Source organism: Oncorhynchus kisutch, linkage group LG2, assembly GCF_002021735.2.
Source record: "Oncorhynchus kisutch isolate 150728-3 linkage group LG2, Okis_V2, whole genome shotgun sequence".
NCBI lineage: Eukaryota > Metazoa > Chordata > Actinopteri > Salmoniformes > Salmonidae > Oncorhynchus > Oncorhynchus kisutch.
The window spans coordinates 47,287,741-47,310,522 of NC_034175.2; the positions used below are offsets into that span (position 1 = coordinate 47,287,741).

The 22,782-nt window shown below is 41.7% G+C and overlaps 1 protein-coding gene across 1 annotated transcript in view; it reads left to right on the top strand.

Moving 5' to 3' along the window:
• The window catches only part of LOC109867401 (activin receptor type-2A), a 49,341-nt gene that overhangs the window by 15,916 nt on the left and 10,643 nt on the right, over positions 1 to 22,782 (top strand). Inside the window, exons 2-4 of the mRNA XM_020456550.2 lie at positions 6,022 to 6,244; positions 7,636 to 7,748; positions 11,581 to 11,735. Coding sequence (XP_020312139.1) covers positions 6,022 to 6,244; positions 7,636 to 7,748; positions 11,581 to 11,735 — 491 coding nt within the window. The remainder of the gene's footprint in view (positions 1 to 6,021; positions 6,245 to 7,635; positions 7,749 to 11,580; positions 11,736 to 22,782) is intronic.

A 22,782-nucleotide genomic window follows, 5' to 3' on the forward strand; every position in this document is an offset into this window, starting at 1 on the left:
ACGAGGGGCAATTAGCAAATTAATTCCCCCCCCCCAAATAATTTTCTTCATCCATCCATCCAGCTAGACACACCACAGCACCATTTGTTTTTTAAAGAGGCATTATGCTGTTATTATTGTATCGTTTACACTTTTATGAATATGAATTAAGAAAATGGGTATCTTCTTGGACTTGGGCCATGACTGAGTAATGGATTTGATGTGTTCAATGTAAGCAAAATGGCTTCATGTGGGCTATTTTGGAATGCATACAGTCAGTTAGGGATGGGCATTTGAAATTAATAATATAATAATTTTTTTGGGGGGGGAAAGATAGTCACACAAAAAAGACAAATGCCACAGGGTGCTATACCGCTATAACAGTAGCCTAGGCTAACAGCAACAGTGAAAGAGAAGTCTGATGTTTGCCATCATAAAACTGATTTTGTTTCAACATTTTGTGATGAGTGTTTTGTATTGATCTGTGTCAGGTCTTGTGGACCTTCCGTTGGTGTACGCCTGTAGGCTAATCGCTGAGGTGGGGAAAATAGCATACTGTTGTCAGGGCTGACTGGAGGGCTACATGCAGTATGATAGTAAAATGACTTTTTATATAAAATGCAACCCATAACCTATAGCTCGAGAAAATTTGCTTGAAAAATCAAAAAATCACTTTGTCCGTCCCCAGAACTGTAGGCTACATTTACTGTATGCATCTGAAAACAATATCAAAGCCACATAACGTCTGAAGCAGCAGTAGCTCAATGCACCGTAGGCTACATAGCTAAACACTACATTCAAAACACTACATTCAAAATGCTACATTCAAATACAAGTTTGTTGTTTTATTAAAAGGTCCAATGCAGCCATGTTTATCTCAATATCAAATTATTTCTGGGTAACAATTAAGTACTTTACTGTAATTGTTTTCAATTAAAATGGTAAAAAAATAAACAAAAATAGCTTCTTAGCTAAATGCAATTTCTCATGCAAGAATTTTGCTAGGGGTGGTTTGAGACAGAGGCCTGTCTCAAATGTGTAATCTGCAAACTAGCTGTTTTTGGCAGAGAGGAGGGCAAACTATTTGTTATTGGTCTATTCATTTATCTAGTGAACTTATCTAGTGAAATCACCAGGTGGTCCAAAAATCCCATCCAGCCAAACAAGCAGAAATGTTCAAACAGCTCTTACACTAAAAGTACATTATCATAACTTTTTCACAGTATTATTCCAACCTCATAGTGTGGAAATATATATAAAAAACAAGGAAATTACATTTTGGACTGCTCTGCCCATTTTAATTTAAGCATGTCAAATGTCATGTATGTTGTGTCTAACGATGTATCATGGATAATTTAATTTAGACAAAGATGTTAAAATGTTAAAAAAAAATTTTTTATATATATATATATATATATATATATATATATATATATATATATATATATATATATATATATATATATATATATATATATATAAAATGAATACTCTCACAAGTGTTCGAATACTGAACGTCTGTTCGGATATCCGGATATTCGATTAACCGCAAGTTAGATAAGTCAGATACTTTCTTCTTCCCCATAGCAGTGCTGATCTCTGTGAGGATGATATTCTCATCATTTGGTTGAGGCAAAAAAAAATGTGAAGAAATGTTTGGGAATAAGTGTCGAAGATGTCCCATTGTCAGGATCATTAGTGAACAGACTGTAAACACATGGTCAAACTGTGACCCCACAGAGGTAGCCTACAGTAAATAGTGTCTGTACTGTATGCCCAGTCCAGCTTGTTCAGCACAAGCAATTGTGGCACTCCAACTCATCCCCGGGCTTGTTTCTTCCTTGGCGCTAACTAGAGGTCGACCGATTATGATGTTTCAACGCCGATACCGATTATTGGAGGACCAAAAAAGCCGATACCGTTTAATCGGCCGATAATAAAATAAAAAAAACAATTTGTAATAATGACAATTACAACAATACTGAATGAACACTTATTTTAACTTAATATAATACATCAATAAAATCAATTTAGCCTCAAGTAAATAATGCAAAAACAAAGTGTTGGAGAAGAAAGTAAAAGTGCAATATGTGCCATGTAAGAAAGCTAACGTTTAAGTTCCTTGCTCAGAACATGAGAACATATGAAAGCTGGTGGTTCCTTTTAACATGAGTCTTCAATATTCCCAGTTAAGACGTTTTAGGTTGTAGTTATTATAGGAATTATAGGACTATATCCCTCAATATCATTTGTATTTCATTAACCTTTGACTATTGGATGTTCTTATAGGCACTTTAGTATTGCCAGTGTAACAGTATAGCTTCCGTCCCTCTCCTCGCTCCTCCCTGGGCTCAAACCAGCAACACAACTACAACAGCCACCATCGAAGCAGCGTTACCCATGCAGAGCAAGGGAAACAACCACCCCAAGGCTCAGAGCGAGTGAAGTTTGAAACGTTATTAGCGCGCGCTAACTAGCTAGCCATTTCACTTCGGTTACACCAGCCTCATCTTGGGAGTTGATAGGCTTGAAGTCAAAAACAATGCTTGACGCACAACGAAGAGCTGCTGGCAAAACGCACGAAAGTGCTGTTTGAATGAATGTTTACGCACCTGCTTCTGCCTACCACCGCTCAGTCAGATACTTAGATACTTGTATGCTTGTATGCTCAGTCAGATTATATGCAACGCAGGACACACTAGTTAACATCTAGTAATATCATCAATCATGTGTAGTTAACTAGTGATTATGATTGATTGTTTTTTATAAGACACGTTTAATGCTAGCTAGCAACTTACCTTGGCTTACTGCATTCGCATAACAGGCAGTCAGTCTCCTTGTGGAGTGCAACGAGAGAGAGGCAGGTCATTATTGCGTTGGACTAGTTAACTGTAAGGTTGCAAGATTGGGTCCCTCGAGCTGACAAGGTGCAAATCTGTCGTTCTGCCCCTGAACGAGACAGTTAACCCACCCTTCCTAGGCCGTCATTGAACATAAGAATGTGTTCTTAACTGACTTGCCTAGTTAAATAAAGGTATAAAAAATACATAAATAAATAAAATCGGCGCCCAAAAATACAGAGTTCCGATTGTTGTTGAAAACTTGAAATCGGCCCTAATTAACTTCTTGCGTCGAGCCATCCCGGATCCGGGATCTTGAATACAGCCTCAAGCTCATTACCATAACGCAACGTTAACTATTCATGAAAATCGCAAATGAAATGAAATTAATATGCTAGCTCTCAAGCTTAGCCTTTTGTTAACAACACTGTCATCTCAGATTTTCAAAATATGCTTCTCAACCATTGCAAAATAAGCATTTGTGTAACAGCTAGCGCGGCTAGCGTAGCATTTAGCGTTAGCATCAGCAGACAACATTTTCACAAAAACCAGAAAATCATTCAAATAAAATCATTACCTTTGAAGAACTTCAGATGTTTTCAATGAGGAGACTCTCAGTTAGATAGCAAATGCTCCGTTTTTCCTGAAAGATTATTTGTTTAGGAGAAATCGCTCCGTTTGGTGCGTCACGTTTGGCTACCAAAAAAAAACGAAAATTCAGTCTTCAAAACGCCAAACTTTTTTCCAAATTAACTCCATAATATCGACTGAAACATGGTAAACGTTGTTTAGAATCAATCCTCAAGGTGTTTTTCACATATCTCTTCATGATATATCGTTCGTTGAAAGCCTCCTCTCTCCTCTCAATCACTGGATGACTGCGTGCAGCTTGTAGATTACGCACCAATTTAGACAAAGGACACCGGGCGGACCCCTGGAAAATGTAGTCTCTTATGGCCAATCTTCCAATGATATGCCTACAAATACGTCACAATGCTGCAGACACCTTGGAGAAACGATAGGAAGGGCAGGCTCATTCCCGGCGCATTCACAGCCATATAAGGAGACAATAGAAAACAGCTTCAAAAATTCTTCCCATTTCCTGGTTGAAGTTTCATCTTGGTTTCGCCTGTAGCATGAGTTCTGTGGCACTCATAGATAATATCTTTGCAGTTTTGGAAACCTTAGAGTGTTTTCTTTCCAAAGCTGCCAATTATATGCATAGTCAAGCTTATTTTCGTGACAAAATATTGCGCTTAAAACGGGCACGTTTTTTTATCCATAAATTAAAAGAGTGCCCCCTATATCCAAGAAGTTAAATCGGCCATTCCGATTAATCGGTTGACCTCTAGCACCAACAGTCTCTTTTACTCAACTTGCGTGACCAGTTTCCAGATCTCTGGCCCCTGGGCTCAGAGCATTCCATGTTTAGCTATCCTATGTTTAGTTGGCCCTCATAATTGATTGTCAGAACAAAACGGCACTGTAGGTCCCGACTCCCTTGTCCCTGGCCCTGTTAGATATGAGCGGAATGTAGAGACTAAGAGAAGCCCCTCTGTGTCTCAGGGGGCCCTTGGCAGGTGACTTCTTTCTTTCTTCTCACTCTCAGGCTCTTTCTTCTATCTCTCTTTTTCTGTCTCTTGCTGTGTCCCTGTCTCTGATTCTCTGTCCCTTTCTCTCTGTCTTTCTTTCCGTCTCACTCTCAAAATATCTCTTTGTACTTTTTAAATTATGCATTTCTTCTTTTTAATTAAGGATGTGTGTGTCTTTTTACACCCCGAAGACAAAATGTGTTAAGAATAGACTTTACAATAGATTACGTAGGATAAACAGTAGCATTTTATCCTATCTGAGCTGAATCAAGCCGGCAAGCCTATTTATAGAAAGCTTTCTAAACAGTTAGTTCTCCTATATTTGGCACACGTAGAGATGAGAGAGAAAGTCCTTTGCATGTTCATTGATTTGTGTCAGAGCCTCTCTTCCCTGCCTTAACAAGCAGACGTGTCACCATTGTCAAACCACACCCACCATATCCTTTTGTTTTCAGTCACTGTCACCACTTGAGGTTTTGTCAGGGTTAACCATAACCACAAGCTCATATTGTTGTGGTTTCTTAAACCATAAATTCAAAATCCTTTTTCCTGTTGTTTAGATAAGTCTCAAGGATTATACTTAAAATATAAATGATTTTTGTCTAGCCTTTTTGGTGTTTGAGATGATATAGTGAATACATTCCTTAAGCAGTAGGCCCCAAATCTTATCCAGGGATGAATCAACCTGTGGTGCCTGGCGCCTCGCAGGTTCATGTTTATATTTTGAGTTCATTGTCATGTCTATGGCTTAGTGAACGAGGATAGCCTGACTATGCGTGACAGTACATTATTGGCAATTGTTTGATTGACTTGTGTGCAGTGTGCTTTGTACAGCTCGGAGCATACTGTCAATAGGGGCTGTATTTTACTAGCTGCAGACTAGAAGATTTCATGCCTAGGTTACTTCTCAAAATGGATGAGGTGAGGGTGCAGTGGGCTAAATGATTGTCATGTGTTGTGATTCAGTACAGTAAATGACATTCGACTTATTTCAACCCTGCTGATTCGGTTGAAAACGAGACTGTTCTCTCTGAATGGGAATTCTATCCCATTACCCTCCTGGACCTATCAAACATAATCATTAACAAATCATATCACAATCAGCCAGGGCCAGAGATTTTCCCACACATCATTTGAAGACTGTGTGTGTCAGTTTCTAGAGGCACTCGAGTCATCACCACTGGTTAATTACAGGGCTGTGGTAAGGCTTCACACTGTGGAGGGAGGCTGGCTGATGAGAGATGGCTCTGTTCGTGATCACTGCAGCCCTGGAAGTGGCCTTTAATGCCCCCGTCCTGTAATTGTCCTGCAGTGAGTGGAGAGTTACATCATCCGTGCATTGCTTCACGAGAGCAATAGATTAGTCTTAGATTAAAAGGACATATGATGTTACACTGGAGACAGGGCTGTCCCAAAATGAACTATGTTGATGTGCAGGACACAGTAGGCTTCTTTTATATATTCATTCATGTCTGTGGTTTGGTGTTTGAACGCCCTTCAACCGATTCTAACCATATGATTTATTAACACATTCACCTGACAACAGGAATGCTGTTCGACCTTCACCTCAAAGTATTTTGATCTGGTGTCTCCATCTGTCTGTTACTCAGGGGCTATCCTGGGCCGGTCAGAGACGCAGGAGTGTGTCCACTACAACTACAACCCCAACCCTGCTGCCATCCAGGAGAACCGGGGTAACCGCAGTGGCATCGAGACGTGTGCCGGGGAGAAGGACAAGCGGAGACACTGCTTTGCCACCTGGAGGAATGTGTCAGGAACCGTAGATATCGTCAAGCAAGGCTGCTGGTTGGATGATACCAACTGCTATGACAGGTAGGGCCTATTGCATCAGGGCTCTGTGGGGGTGGGGTGGATAACATGTGTGATCTGTTACAACACACCAATGACACACGGGGGAATAACTAAGTGTATCATTGGTGTTTTGCAATGGATGACAAATGTTATCAATATAATCAGTGAAGACGACTCTTATAGACCTATCTAGTACCTCCATTCTGTGTGAGGACTTGGTCGTCCCATGAAGATAATGTGAAAGGTGTCGAATGTGGAGGACGAAAAATCATCATGAACGTGGTTCCTTGCAGGCTAGACATTTAAAAAAAAATGTCAGCATTAGCAGTCTCAACTTGTTCTAACAGCTACACTACTGCGATAAACAATTGAGCTTCTTCAAGTAATTTAACACCTGCAGTGTTTTTTAAAAACAATCTAGGCCTAGATGTTTGCATATTGCACATTTGCCCTGTGAGCCAGAACAGACAGATCGAGATGGATGAAATGTTTCCTCACTCAGAGTTATATATATATACCTGATGTTTAAGTGTAACACTTTAGCACCTCTTCACTTGTGTAAACATGTTATTGCTGTTCAGCTTTGCTCCCCCTCCATTCCACCAAATTGTGATGTTATCTGCCCAGCTATCCATCCAGCATGTCAGCTAGCGTTGCCAGAAACATTCTCTGTCATAGCGTGCGAGAACCCAGGCCCAGAAAGGCCGATTTACATGGCGGGTCTTGTCTTAGCATGCCGATGAACCCGTTTACCTTCCATCTGCAGTAACCAAATCGATGTGTTTTTGAAGTGTGGCATGCTGCCATGTGATTACTCAATGTAGAGCAATGTAGAGCAACAGGTAGCTCCGACCGTGCGGCAACTTACCAACGCGTGTTAACTCTCCATGTAAACAACAGCCAAGCGTTTTTTTCAAACATCGTTTGGAGTGAATACTGCTCATTTTGTTTCAGCTTGGGTTAATCAGCTTGTTTATCTAGTCAAGGATGTTTAGAGAACGGAGTGTAGCTTTGATATGGTTTAACTGCCATGGAATGTCAGTTTGCCAGTTAAATATAGAATTCATTATTTTTTTCCTTCGTTTTTTGTTGATTTGACTGAGTTCCAAACGTACGAGGTGAAACACAAAAATACTTTTTTGCAGGAAGTAGCCTTCTGTACCTACAGCAACATGAACTACAACATCATATTTTTACATCCATTATATTACTATTCCTGTAGAGCTCCAGTCTAAAGCTCAAGGACAGTTTCCGAAATATCATATTTTCCTTAGATATACAATTGTAACCTAAAGAAACAAAATAAGTTGCAAAAATACTTTAGAAAAGGGAAGGTTTGCTAAGCTATTGGGGCCCGAAGGGACTAACATTTTGCTACATTGTTATGACAGCATTGTCTCTCTCTTTTCCAGAACTGAATGTGTGGAGACGAAGGAAAGTCCAGATGTGTTCTTCTGCTGCTGTGAAGGAAACATGTGCAACCAAAAGTTATTCTACACCCCCGACAACACACAAGCTGTTCAGAGTAAGTTGTGTGTGCGTATGCTTGTGTTTCTGTATGTAGTAACACCATATCAACTGAAAAATATGTTATGCTCAAATCTGACGTCCTTGCCTTTGTCCGAAGCGTGACCTTTTGACTTTTGTTACGACATGAAACAAAATAAATAACCCAATATGTTAGTCATCTTTATTCTCTCACGTTACATAACGCTGATGCTCTGCATAACCGCTCTGCTTCGTCAAATCTGCTCCATATTCCGGGAAGTGTTCTGCGTGATGTGGTGTTCCTAGTTCCAGTGAGTGTGCAGTGAACACCGGCATGTGCCATGGTGTGTCTGACCGTATCCTGTGTGGCTTCCTGTGTGTCATTCATCAGGGATTGCTGTGTCTTTAAGATTAAAAGGGGATGATCTGTCCTCCTTATCCCCGTTGAGCTAACGGGCCTCACTGCTAAACAACCTCTTAGCAGGAGGAAGAATGCAGTGACTCAGGAGGTGTAGCTAGCTGGGTCTGGGCACACTGATATCAGCTTCCTCCATTGGTGCTGCTCGCTCTGCCAAGTAACAATCCTTCCTGGAAATCAATCTACATTCTTCCCGTAATTGTTGATTTAAAAAAAAGATATGTAATAATTTGAGCACATCCTCAAAGAATGCAGAATAGAAACATCTAATCAGAAATCTCTTAATGTTCCTTGGTTCTGGAATTTCTTGGTCCTGGCAAAACATGTTTTTTATTACCACATCCTCAGTTGAGTATAAAGAAACATCTAATCAGTGATCAGAAATGCCTTAATGTTGTGGTTGGGTTACTCCTTTTCCTCTTGTGCTATTGTTGCTCAACAATGAACAGAATTGCCCTTTTCAGAATAGTCATATTAATTCATGGGGAAAACATTTGTGTGTTCTCAGATAGAGGTTATACAATAGATACACTCACTGGTTATTTTATTAGGTACACCCATCTAGTACCTGGTCGGACTACAGAACAGCCTGTATTCTTTGGGTTGTGGCGTTCAATAGTTGCTCAATTGGCATCAAGGGACCTAACATGTGCCAGGAAAACATTCCCCACACCAGTACACCACCGCTACCAGCCTGTACCATTGATACCAGGCTGGATGGGTCTATGGACTCATGCTGCTTACCCCAAATCTTGACTCTGCCATCAGCATGATGCAAAAGGAACCAGACTTTGTTGGAACAGGCAATGTTTTTCCAATCCTCAATTGTCCAGTTTTGGTGATCACATGCCCACTGGAGCCGCTTCTTCTTGGTTTTAGCTGACAGGAGTGGAACCTGGTGTCTGCTGCAATAGCCCATCTGTGACAAGGATCGAGGAGTTGTGCATTCTGAGATGCCGTTCTGCACACCACTGTTGTACTGTGCCATTAATTGTCTGTTTGTGGCCCGCCTGTTAGCTTGCACGGTTCATGCCATTCTTCTTCGACCTCTCTCATCAACGAGCTGTTTTCGCCTACCTGACCGCTGCGGACTGGATGTTTTTTGTTTGTCGCTCCCTTCTTAGTGAAAAGCCCAGGAGGGTGGCCGCTTGGCAGGTGCGCCGGATACATTATTCTGAAAAACTGGCTCCGGCGCACCTGGCACCGACTATCATACCACACTCAAAGTCGCTTAGGTCACTAATTTTGCCCATTCGAACAGTAACTGAATGCCTCAATGCCTGTCTGCCTGCTTTATATAGCAAGCCACAGCCACGTGACTCAATGTCTGTAGTAGCAGTGCATTTTCATGAATGGGGTGGAGTACCTAATCAACTAGCCACTGACTGTATATTGAAGCTTTGGGTGGGGAGATGGGCTCTACCACAGTACATTAGGCATGCCTTTCTCCCTCTGCTTATTCAACTAAACACATACGTATTTGCAGCAGTGACTAACTAGATGTGGAATTCCCTGGATATTTGGAATTAAAAGCTCGGTCGGAGCCTTACTATCGTATCGAGCATAAGGCTCTGCACATGCTCACAGCTGCTTTTTTTAAACCTAGTAACAGGGCCTCTCTGGGGATGAACCATGCAGGAGTGAATAGAAAGAGGGAGAGAACGGGAGAGAGCTTGACCTTCTGACCAGAGCGGCTCCATGCCTGAGTGGCGTGTACAGTGTGGTGATCCTATTGCCCTGGGGGCGAGGTTGGGGCGTGGAGAGCAGGGAGCACGCAGCAGGCAAGAGGAGGCATGTTGGAGAGTGGGGGGGGGTTGGGTCTGATGTATTTTTCAGCTCAAAGAGGCTAATCCGGGTTCTTATCCCACTTGCAGCTAAAGTGGAGCACTGGGCAGAGAGCTGGGAGAGGGGGAGGGGAGCAATGGGTATAGAGGGGGAGGGACATGGCAAGGGGGGGTTGTGGCAGGCAGGCAACAGCAGCATCACAAACAGTGCCCCCTCTTTAACCACGCAATGTTACTGCCTGTTGCCAGTTCAGCTGAGGTCCCCCACATAGAGCAGTAACGATACACACATACACACACTGGATGTCACGCTGGCAGGCGAGGGAAGGGGTATCCACCGCAGCAGTGAAACGAGTCCGTGTTGAGATTACTGGAGCTGCTGCTTTGGCAACGAGTCACAATCAAATCTTATCTCTCTTTCATGAAGCCCTGTAAAGGGACTGTGCCAGGATGGGTGCCTGCGAACCAAACAGGCTTTAGACAGATACACTAACTCACTCAATCACCAAGCCTGTGGCTCCACAGTTAACAGGGCTACTAGATTAAAGCTAGTTTTTACTGAATCGTTAGGGATCAAATCATCAGACTTCAGAGTATGCTCTCTGTGTTCAGGTTTCGTGTGTGTGTGTTTGTTTAAATATTCTTGTGAATACCGGAAGTCCTCACAAGGATAGTAAAGCAAGGATAATTCAGACAAGTGGGGACATTTTGCCGGTCCCCACGAGGAAAAATGATATTTTAGACTTAGGTTTAGGGTTACAATTAGGGTTAGACTTAAGGTTAGGGGTTACTGCTAGGAGTAAGGGTTAGGTATAGTTTTAGGGGTTTGCTGTTTGCGATTAGGTTAGGTTAAGGAAAATAGGATTTTGGCTGGGAATCAATTCTTTGGTCCCCACAAGGATAGCAATACAAAACTGTGTGTGTGTGTGTGTGTGTGTGTGTGTGTGTGTGTGTTAGAGCCGGGCGATATGGACAAAACCCATATCAAGATAAATTGACTGAATTTTCACAATGAAACGTTAAGTTTATAACGATGTACACCAAAGTTATTTTTTTTATTACATTACCCTTTTAACTACTACTATTACTTTGAATGTTGTAGCTATCAATTGTCCCATTAACAAGCACCCATATTAGCAAACGTATTTCATTTCATCACTTCGCATTTTTCCTAGTAGGTTATTTATCTTAATGAACAATTTCAGCACTATGTCCACGATAAATGGTCGGTTTGGTAAGTTTATCATCCCAGCTCTAGTGTGTGTGTGTGTGTTTTTGTGCGCGCATGTGTGTGACTGAGAGCGAGATATCCTCTTGATTTAACCGTCACACTCATTGACACTAAGCCCGGATAGATTTGGCTGATTCCCAGCCCCAGAGAGACCCAGCTAGAAATGCATTTTATAAAAATGACATCAGCCAGCTAGAGTTGAGCCCATATCAGCCCTACATTATGAACACGGAGACCGCAACACATAACCCATTTCGTTTTTCACATTCTTGGTAAAGTTATTAACAAAATGCTCTTTCAGCACTCCTTGATTTTGAGTACATCCTACAATAGTCCTTTTGTCCAGGCGTAATCTAGATTGATCTCATTTTACTCTCTCTGTCTTTCTTTCACTTTCTTTCCCACTCCCTCCCTCGCTCTCCGCTTCCCTCCATAGCAACGTCGAACCCGGTTACGCCGAAGCCTCCTCTCTTTACCACCCTGATGTACTCGTTGGTGCCCATTATAGGCATCACTGCAATCATCCTCTTCTCCTTCTGGATGTACCGCAATCACAAATTGGCATACCCGCCAGTGCTGGTGCCCACACAGGTAAGAAAATACACAGCACTAATGTACAAAACCCTCTTTAGTTGCAAAAACAGTTGTAGCTAGCTATGCAATGACTATTTGATAGACTAGCTACTGTATATCAATGAGAGTTGTTCTCATTTGAGTTCGCCTGTAGCTAGCATTTGATCTATGTTGGCTGGATGGCAGAAGCAAGGTATTCCAAGTGTCCACAGATATACCACTGTAGACGCAACACCTCTTTGTTTTGACTGTGGCCCGCTTTGTTGATAAACTTTTTCTCCATCATGACTAAAAAGTCTGTGAGAGCAGTACTATGACTTTCAAATCACCTGTATGACACAGATCAGTTGCTATGAGTTGCATTTGTACTTGAGCTTGTGCTGTTGGTAGCCTGAGAGTCTGTATTTGGCAACTGCGCTCATGTTCTCTTTTTTTCCCCCCTCCATCCCTTTTTTGGAAAATTTTCTGAGAAATTACACCTTTTCAGGAAATGTAGTTCCCTTGCTTTGATGGGACAGAGCGTTTACGTAATCTATCTGCCATTGACACACACACACACACACACACACACACACACACACACACACACACACACACACACACACACACACACACACACACACACACGAATGCTCACAAAGTAGCATGTGAAATCTCCATGAAAGCCTGGCTGTGCCAAAGCTAAGACTCCGGTTTGGCAGAAATGTTAGTACATGACGCACTCAAAGAAGTGGATTCTAATAACATAAGTCTATTAGAACGTCTTCCATTGCCTCAATTAGCATCCAAAATCAGTGAACACAATGATTTCTGAAAAAAGAATGATGCTCTTTCTTTACAGTATAGTACCTCTACCTTCTTGGGTGTGATAGGGATGCATAAAAGTATGGACACCTTTCACACATGGTCAGCTTTTTGGCATCAAGCCAGTGAAGCCATTCAAGTAGGCCACTGTATTCTGCTCATGTTGGAGTTCAGTGGGGGCTGTGAAGTGGATGTGAGAAACCATGCTGTTTTTTTATGTTCTGCTATCATCTTTATTTACCCAGCAGTGTTGTGGCTGGCTGTATTCGATGTGTCCTTTCAGATTTGACTGAGGCTGTGCCACAGCTGCAACAGCAACAGGCTCAAGTTAAAGGACAACCCTGCCACTTTTAACACGTGGGTTGTTATTATGATGCATTTAGTGATGTCCTGTACAGTTTTAGTGTAATTTTATGTTTTCATGACTGTTTAGTGATTAGCAAAACAGGAAATTGCTTCTCTGTTACGTTTTCAAGTAGGAGCTGACAAGAAGTTATGGACAGTCATTTTCAGCGATATATGTAACCCGTCTGTAGTTTTCTGATCATACTGGAACTCCCTGCTCTATGTTTCTCTGGTTGTCTGTCTAATAACATCTGTAAATATTTTTAAATAGATGGTCAAGAACCTATAGAATGATACTCTACATATACAAAAGTATGTGGACACCCCTTCGAATTAGTGGATTCGGCTATTTCAGCCACACCTGTTGCTGCCAGGTGTATAAAATCGAGCACACCGCCATGCAATCTCAATAGACAAACATTGGCAGTACAGGGCCTTGCTGAAGAGCTCAGTGAGACTTTCAACGTGGCACTGTCATAGGATGTCAATTTCTGCCCTGCTCGAGCTGCCCTGATCAACTGAAAGTGTTGTTATTGTGAAGTGGAAACGTCTAGGAGCAACAACGACTCAGCGGCAAAGTGGTAGGCCTCACATGTTCACAGAATGGGACTGGTGAGTGCTGAAGCGTATGGTGCATAAAAATCGTGTGTCCTCGGTTGCCACACTCACTGTCGAGTTCCAAACTGCCTCTGGAGGCAACGTCAGCACAAGAACTGTTCGTCGGGAGCTTCATGAAATGGGTTTCCATGGCCGAGCAGCCTAAGATCACCATGCGCAATGCCAAGCATCGGCTGGATTGGTGTAAAGCTCACCGCCATTGGACTCTGAAGCAGTAGAAACGCGTTCGCTGGAGTAATGAATTACACTTCACTATCTGGCAGGCCGACGGACAAATCTGGGTTTGGTGGATGCCAGGAGAACGCTACCTGCCCCAATGCATAGTGCCCACTGCAAAGTTTGGGGAAGGTAATTTCCTGTTTCAGCATGACAATTCCCCCGTGCACAAGCGAGGTCCATGCAGAAATGGTTTGTCGAGATCAATGTCGAAGAACTTTACTGGCCTGCACAGAGCCCAGTGAACACAAGGATAAAGCTTTTTCTTTACAGTATAGTACCATACCAATCGCCCAACATCAGCGCCTGACCTCACTAATGCTCGTGGCTGAATGGAAACAAGTCCCCGCAGCAATGTTCCAGCATCTAGTGGAAAACCTTCCCAGAAGAGTGGAGGCTGTTATTGCAGCAAAGGAGGGACCAACTCCATATTAATGCTCATGATTTTGGAATTAAATGTTTGACAAGCAGGTGTCCACATACTTTGGGTCATGTAGTGTATTTATAGTCAGCCTATTCCAATATTTTTTTGTTGTTCAAGACTCAAACTCCCATGATTCCATTCTACAAAACTATTCCCACAATCACCGACTGAAGTTGCAGCTCCAGCAGCCATTGTGCCCTTTCCAAATTTGTTCTAATTGAATTACTTGTAAACGTCATACTGTTTATTAGTTCCAATAGGGCTCCAGTGTTGGATGGTAGCATGGTCACTGAGGCTGTATTTGTCTGTTAGCGTAGAAAACACTTTAGCTACCTAGCTTTGCTGCACTCCCGAGTGGTGCAGTGGTCTAAGGCACTGCATCTCAGTGCTAGAGGCGTCATTACAGACCCTGGTTCGATTCCAGGCTGTATCACAACCAGCCGTGATAGGTCAGCGCACAATTGGCCCAGCGTCGTTAGGGTTTGGCCGTCATTGTAAACAATAATTTGTTCTTACCTGACTTACCAAGTTAAATAAAGGTAAAATAAAAAAGCACCAAATATACAGGCTGAGAGATACTAGGATTCTGTAATGATTTGCCTGTAAAATACAAAATAAATGTTGTGTTTTCTTTAACAGATTAAGATGAATCTGTTATTTTGGATGCAGCAGTCAGGCTAGTTTGCATTCTAACTAGTTGAAGTTACTCTGTGTTATGGTTAGCGTAGCTAGCTAGTCAGAATCAACATACAATTATATTGCAGTTTTTTGGTGACAATGACATGGGCATATATTCAGCACGACATTTATGCATGCATTATAATATATTTTCAACCCAAAAGTAATGTGAAATGTACTTATAATTTATGATATAAGCAATATATTTAGACTAAGCTTTCTTCTGGGCTTGATAGGCAGCTAGCTAAGTGGCTGACTAAGCTGAGCATTGCTTCATGGGTGACAAAATGCACCCTGGGAATCGTAGTATGCTGTAGACAAGGGCAGTACAGAAGCTTCAAAATAAAAAAAAATAGGAATCGTGCAGTATGACTAACAAAAACTATAAAACATCAAAATGGGCATTAAATAGTAATGCATATACAGTATACTAACAGCATAATAACTGGTTATGAAGTAGCAGAGTTGTCCTTTACCGTTATGGCCATTTCCGTAAGTCAGAGGTCACATTGACACATTCTGAGGTTCCTGGGGCGAGGGGCCCTCAACCTCTCTTTACAATGAGCCCGACTTCTCTGACAATGGAGCATCAGGGCTGCTTTTAGAACCAATGTTCAGTCCACTTCATGGGTTTTTATAATAGTCAGAAGACACAGATGGACATGCTGTACATGAGAAACTATCTATCTTGGTACGAGTGTATCTGCAATTCTGATAGAAGAAAGGCTGGTTAGGCCTCCCTATGATGTGTGGTTCTTTCTCAGTATGGCCTGGCCGTTCTATGCAAGTACAGTACCTGATAATCATTGGGGTTTAAAGTGTGTGTGTGTGGTCCTCGCCCACTCATCATCACCCGCACCACAGCACAGAACACTGAGTACAGGAAAGCGTTCGCTCGTTCGGAGAGGAGAGGGGGAGGGTTGGATTAATAATGCATGCTCTCGCTCTCTTTTCTTTCCTCCCTCACTCTCTCCCTCTGCCCGCTCACTCCACTCTCTTCATCTCTACACCCCCCCCCCCCGGTTATAAAAAGGCTTGCTGCACGCAGGTCAATGAGACATGCCTGAATTTGATCAATAACAAGCCATGTTTTTGTTAATGCTGGCTTCCCACACCCATACTGCAGCTCTCTCGCTCTGCTGTTATCTACTGGACCATCTACACCAAGCAGGAGTCATATATATATATATATAGCTGCACATGAAGTGCTTTTCATGCCATGCATTCTTCCCAAACAAGTTGAGCTATGCATTTACACTATGCATGCTGGTACATTACCATATATCACATCGATTGCACAGCAGTGACAAAGGAGAACCACGGTAAAGATTAACACTAAATCTCTGCATTGCGTGCACTATCAACTAGCTGAATGCTCACACACACAGTCTTGTTTAACTAACTTTGCGGGGACACAATTTATAACCATTCTAAATTCTATTTTCCCTATCCCTATCCCTAACCCAAACCTCAAAACCATTCCTTAACCCTAAACCTAACTCTAACCCTAAAACTAACCATAACTCCTGTTGTGTCTGGACTATCATTAAATGTGAAGACTGTATATTATCAAATCAATTATCTAGGTTGAATTATTACGCGATTAACCTTTTTGGGATAGGGAGCAGCATTTTCACTTTTGGATGAATAAAGTGCCCAGAGTGAAATGCCTCCTACTCTATCCCAGATGCCAATATATGCATATTATTATTGGATAGAAAACACTCTGCAGTTTCTAAAACTGTTTGAATGTCTGTGGGTATAACAGAACTCATATGGCAGGCGAAAACCTGAGAAAAATCCAACCAGGAAGTGGGATATCTGACGTTTGTAGTTTTTCAAAGCTTGGCCTACCGAATACACAGTGTCTATGGAGTCAAGTTGCACTTCCTACGACTTCCACTAGATGCCAACCGTCTTTAGACAGAGTGTCTCAGGCTCGTGATGCACGCTCCCGACAGAGTTAGCTCTTGTTCCAGTGCTTTTCTTCAGATATAGGAATTCTCCGGTTGGAACATTATTGATGTTTTATGTTAAAAACATCCTAAAGATTGATTCCATACATCGTTTGACTTTCTTTCGACCTGTAACGGAACTTTTCAAGTTTTTGTCTGGACGAAGTGCTCGCGCCTCATGAAGATGGATTACTTGTCTGAACACGCTAACAACAAGTGGCTATTTGGACATAAATGATGGACTTTATGGAACAAATCAGTCATTTATTGTCAAACTGGGATTCCTGGGAGTGCCTTCTGATGAAGATCATCAAAGGTAAGTGAATATTTATATATTTATTTCTAACTTCTGTTGACTTCAAAATGGCGGATATCTCTCTGGCTGGATTGAGCTCTGAGCGCCGTTCTCAGATTATGCTTTTTCCGTAAAAAAAAAATTGAAATGAGAAGTCTATCTTTAATTCTGTGAATAACAATTGTATCTTTTATCAATGTTTATTATGAGTATTTCTGCAAAATCACCGCATGTTTTAGAACTACTGAATGTAACGTGCCAATGTAAACTGAGATTTTTGGATATAAATATGCACATTATCGAACAAAACATACATGTATTGTGTAACTTGATGTCCTATGAGTGTCATCTGATGAAGATCATCAAAGGTTAGTGATTCATTTGATCTATATTTCTGCATTTTGTGACTCCTTTGGCTGGGAAAATGGCCCGCCATATTGGGTAGTCAACATTACTCAGAAATAGCATTTTAAATATTCACTTACCTTTGATGATCTTCATCAGAATGCACTCCCAGGAATCCCAGTTCCACCATAAATGTTTGATTTGTTCGATAATGTCCATCAGTTATGTCCAAATATCTTCTTTTGTTAGGGCGCTTGGTAAACTAATCCAAAAGCGTGTTCAGGTCGCGCCGAATGTCGGACGAAAAGTTCAAAAAGTTCCGTTATAGCCCGTAGAAACATGCCAAACTAAGTATGTAATCAATCTTTATGATGTTTTTAACATAAAACGTCATTAATGTTCCAACCGGACAATTCCTTTGTCTGTACAAATGAATTGGAACGTAGCTACCTTTCACTTGAGCGTGCCAGACCGAGGCTGTGGCACTCTGCCAGACCAATCACTCAAAGAGCCCTTATGAGCCCCTCCTTTAGAGTAAAATCCCCAAAACAGCTTCTAAATACTGTTGACATCTAGTGGAAGCCTTGGGAAGTGAAACATAACTAATATCACCCTGTATCTTCAATGGGGGCTGAGTTGAAAAACTACAAACCTCAGATTTCCCACTTCCTGGTTGGATTCTTTCTCAGGTTTTTGCCTGCCATATGAGTTCTGTTATACTCACCGACATCATTCACACAGTTTTAGAAACTTCAGAGTGTTTTCTATCCAATACTACTAATAATAATATGCATATATTGGCATCTGGGATAGAGTAGGAGTCAGTTCACTCTGGGCACACTATTCATCCAAAAGTGAAAATGCTGCCCTCTATCCCAAAAAGGTTAATGTGTGAAAGTTACATATTTCAGAAAAATATTTTTGAATTTCGCACGCTGCCTTTTCAGCGGAATGTTGTCGAGGGGTTCCGCTAGCGGAACGCCTGCGCTAGAAAGGTTAATGTGTGAAAGTTACATATTTCAGAAAAATATTTTTGAATTTCGCATGCTGCCTTTTCAGTGGAATGTTGTCGAGGGGTTCCGCTAGCAGAACGCCTGCCCTGGAAAGGTTAAACTAATCATGTAAATATTAACTAGGAAGTCGGGTCACCACGGGAAAATGTTTAGCATTAGAGTTATAATTTCCCGAAATATAATTATTCAGATATTTTAATATCTTATCAATTAGTCTTCCATTAATGATTATTAATTGCCTCATCAATTCTCATTACTGAACGTCACAAACCCTTGGATATCTGCATGAACCCTAGTTAAAATGAATCAAAGATATACAAATTGGCTTAATTATTTATTTAATAAATAAATAAATAAATAAATCACACAGAATTACAGTTACTAACAATGATAGAAAAGACCCTAGTGGGCAAAGCCGATATGACGGCTTGGTAGACAAAGGAAAGGGGTGGGGACTGAGAAAGAGTGGGAAAGACAAGATGGATTCACTACACATAGTGGATAATTATAGTCATTGAAATGCTAATCCTTTGCACATAAACGGCCGCTCATTCGAGAATAATTGCAATGTATATACAGTGCCTTGCGAATGTATTCGGCCCCCTTGAACTTTGCAACCTTTTGCCACATTTCAGGCTTCAAACATAAAGATATAAAACTGTATTTTTTTGTGAAGAATCAACAACAAGTGGGACACAATCATGAAGTGGAATGACATTTATTGGATATTTCAAACTTTTTGAACAAATCAAAAACTGAAAAATTGGGCGTGCAAAATTAATTAAATTAATTATTAATTAATTAAATTATTCAGCCCCCTTAAGTTAATACTTTGTAGCGCCACCTTTTGCTGCGATTACAGCTGTAAGTCGCTTGGGGTATGTCTCTATCAGTTTTGCACATCGAGAGACTGACATTTTTTCCCATTCCTCCTTGCAAAACAGCTCAAGCTCAGTGAGGTTGGATGGAGAGCATTTGTGAACAGCAGTTTTCAGTTCTTTCCACAGATTCTCAATTGGATTCAGGTCTGGACTTTGACTTGGCCATTCTAACACCTGGATATGTTTATTTTTGAACCATTCCATTGTAGATTTTGCTTTATGTTTTGGATCATTGTCTTGTTGGAAGACAAATCTCCGTCCCAGTCTCAGGTCTTTTGCAGACTCCATCAGGTTTTCTTCCAGAATGGTCCTGTATTTGGCTCCATCCATCTTCCCATCAATTTTAACCATCTTCCCTGTCCCTGCTGAAGAAAAGCAGGCCCAAACCATGATGCTGCCACCACCATGTTTGACAGTGGGGATGGTGTTCAGGGTGATGAGCTGTGTTGCTTTTACGCCAAACATAACGTTTTGCTTTGTTGCCAAAAAGTAAAATTTTGGTTTCATCTGACCAGAGCACCTTCTTCCACATGTTTGGTGTGTCTCCCAGGTGGCTTGTGGCAAACATTAAACAACACTTTTTATGGATATCTTTAAGAAATGGCTTTCTTCTTGCCACTCTTCCATAAAGGCCAGATTTGTGCAATATACGACTGATTGTTGTCCTATGGACAGAGTCTCCCACCTCAGCTGTAGATCTCTGCAGTTCATCCAGAGTGATCATGGGCCTCTTGGCTGCATCTCTGATCAGTCTTCTCCTTGTATGAGCTGAAAGTTTAGAGGGACGGCCAGGTCTTGGTAGATTTGCAGTGGTCTGATACTCCTTCCATTTCAATATTATCGCTTGCACAGTGCTCCTTGGGATGTTTAAAGCTTGGGAAATCTTTTTGTATCCAAATCCGGCTTTAAACTTCTTCACAACAGTATCTCGGACCTGCCTGGTGTGTTCCTTGTTCTTCATGATGCTCTTTGCGCTTTTAACGGACCTCTGAGACTATCACAGTGCAGGTGCATTTATACGGAGACTTGATTACACACAGGTGGAGTATTTATCATCATTAGTCATTTAGGTCAACATTGGATCATTCAGAGATCCTCACTGAACTTCTGGAGAGAGTTTGCTGCACTGAAAGTAAAGGGGCTGAATAATTTTGCACGCCCAATTTTTCAGTTTTTGATTTGTTAAAAAAGTTTGAAATATCCAATAAATGTCGTTCCACTTCATGATTGTGTCCCACTTGTTGTTGATTCTTCACAAAAAAATACAGTTTTATATCTTTATGTTTGAAGCCTGAAATGTGGCAAAAGGTTGCAAAGTTCAAGGGGGCCGAATACTTTCGCAAGGCACTGTATTTTCGCCCGTATGCCGTTGTTGTCTCCGTTGAAAACACTCGATCATCCTGTAGAGTTCATCAGAGTCTCTGGTTAACTTTCTCAGAAGTCACAATGTATTTCTTGGTTAGAGTACCATTTGGAAATGTTATCATAGATAGATGCTTCGGCGGTTGTCGGTATTCTCGTTCTAGACTTCTAGCTGCAGACTAGTAATTATACGTCTAAGATTTGCTCTTATTCTGTAGTGATCGATAGTCTATGAGTTTAACCGTTTTCAGCCGTGTATCCAAAACTACAGCTGTATGGTCTCTGTGGCCTATAGAATTGTAGCCATTCCAACGTGAGGACTCCTGTCCCGGCGTTCTCTGACTTGTTCTTTGGTAGAGTTGTTGTTTAAACCATTTCACACACCAACGTCACCCGGCATGTTTTGGTCTGGTGTGAATTTCGTCAGGAGTGGATTTTATACACTTCAGAGAAAAGGGCGGTCCATGATGCCGACTTAATGTCTATGCTCACGTGGGTGTGGTTACTGACTTGGTTAACTTTGTATGAAAACCCATATTTTCTCATTTAGAAGGTTAACATCACATCTTTTCACAAATAGTTTCACGTTGATTCACATACGTTTCACAATATTTAGATGTAAACCTGACAACGGGGAAATGTATCACAGTTGTGTGTTTCCCGTCCTTCATGAGATCACCAAATTAAACACACTCGTCATGACTGTCCCTTAAGTGTCCACGGACCATTCCTACATTCTCAAAAAGTAGAAATATTGTTTAATTCCCCCACTCTGGTGATTAGGAGTTTTGAACTAAGAGAAGCTCTTTGTTCTGGTAGACTCTCCCTCAATACTGCATGGCAGTTTCTACCAGGTATTTATGACCTGTCGTAAAGTCATAAAACTGTGGAGAGAGGGGGGGGCCTATGATCCTCCCCCCTGGGCAAGTCATGACACTCCTAAACCTAATTCTAACACAAATTATACCCCCTAAAAAATAACATTTGTCCTTGTGGGACTAACAAAATGTCCCCAGTTGATCACATTTTTGTTTGTTTACTATTCTTGTGGGGACACACACACTGATTGGTCACTCCTTTGGTTTACTGTTTGGCCAGGGCTCAACCTCCATTCCCGGAGTGCAATGTGATCCGAGAGGAAAAGAGCGGGATAAGAGAGGAGAGGAATGCTTGTTCATTATTCATCAGCCTTCTAAAGGCACCCTCTGAGTAAGCATGTCCTTCAGCGGAGAGGGAGAGGAGAGAGGGCGCAAGGGCTTTTAACCCTACTTAATGTCCTTCCAACACTTGCTTTCTCTCCACTACCAAGGTCTCACTGAAGTGACAGACAGACAAATCAAGCAGAGTGCACCTGTCTTGTCATATTTCGCTTACTGCCACCTGGGACCTTTTAAGTCCTTGGTCAGCTTTATTTAACAGGCGTTACCATTGCTTGGAATTTTATTTTATACTCTTATTTATACTCTAGTCTTGACTCTCTGACATTCTCATGGGCTTTATGTCTTGTGCAGGCTCTTACGTGCTTGCACACACATACACATGCATCACTTGCTCGCTCACTCACACACTTACTGAGTCACACTCACTCGAATTCATTTACATGCTACAGTAGCATTTAGATGCAGCAGTGCTGCCAGGGGTGTGTGTTTGTGCACATTTGCGTGCGCATGCTCGTGTGCTTGTGAGAACAGTGTGTGCTCGCTTGGCGGTGTGTCAGGGGAGGGAAGGGACCAGAAGCGTAATCACACTCTCTAACAGCCATTGCGAATTCTGGGGGAATTGTTGGCAGCCACTGAAATGCTTACCGTCAACTTGTCATTTTTATAGCATCCTGGGGCTGAACACTCTGTCATATGCACACATAGCTGGGCTTGAAAACCTGGAGTTAGCAGTAGCCTATCTCCTCACACACACGCTAAACATAGTGCCATTGTGACACACACCATTAGTATGTATGATTTACCCTGTGAGTACTGTTACTCACTCACTTCACCCCTATTGCCTTAGCCGTGAGTACTGTTACTTACTCACTTCACCCCTATTGCCTTAGCCATGAGTACTGTTACTCATTCACTTCACCCCTGTTGCCTTAGCCGTGAGTACTGTTACTCACTCACTGCACCCCTATT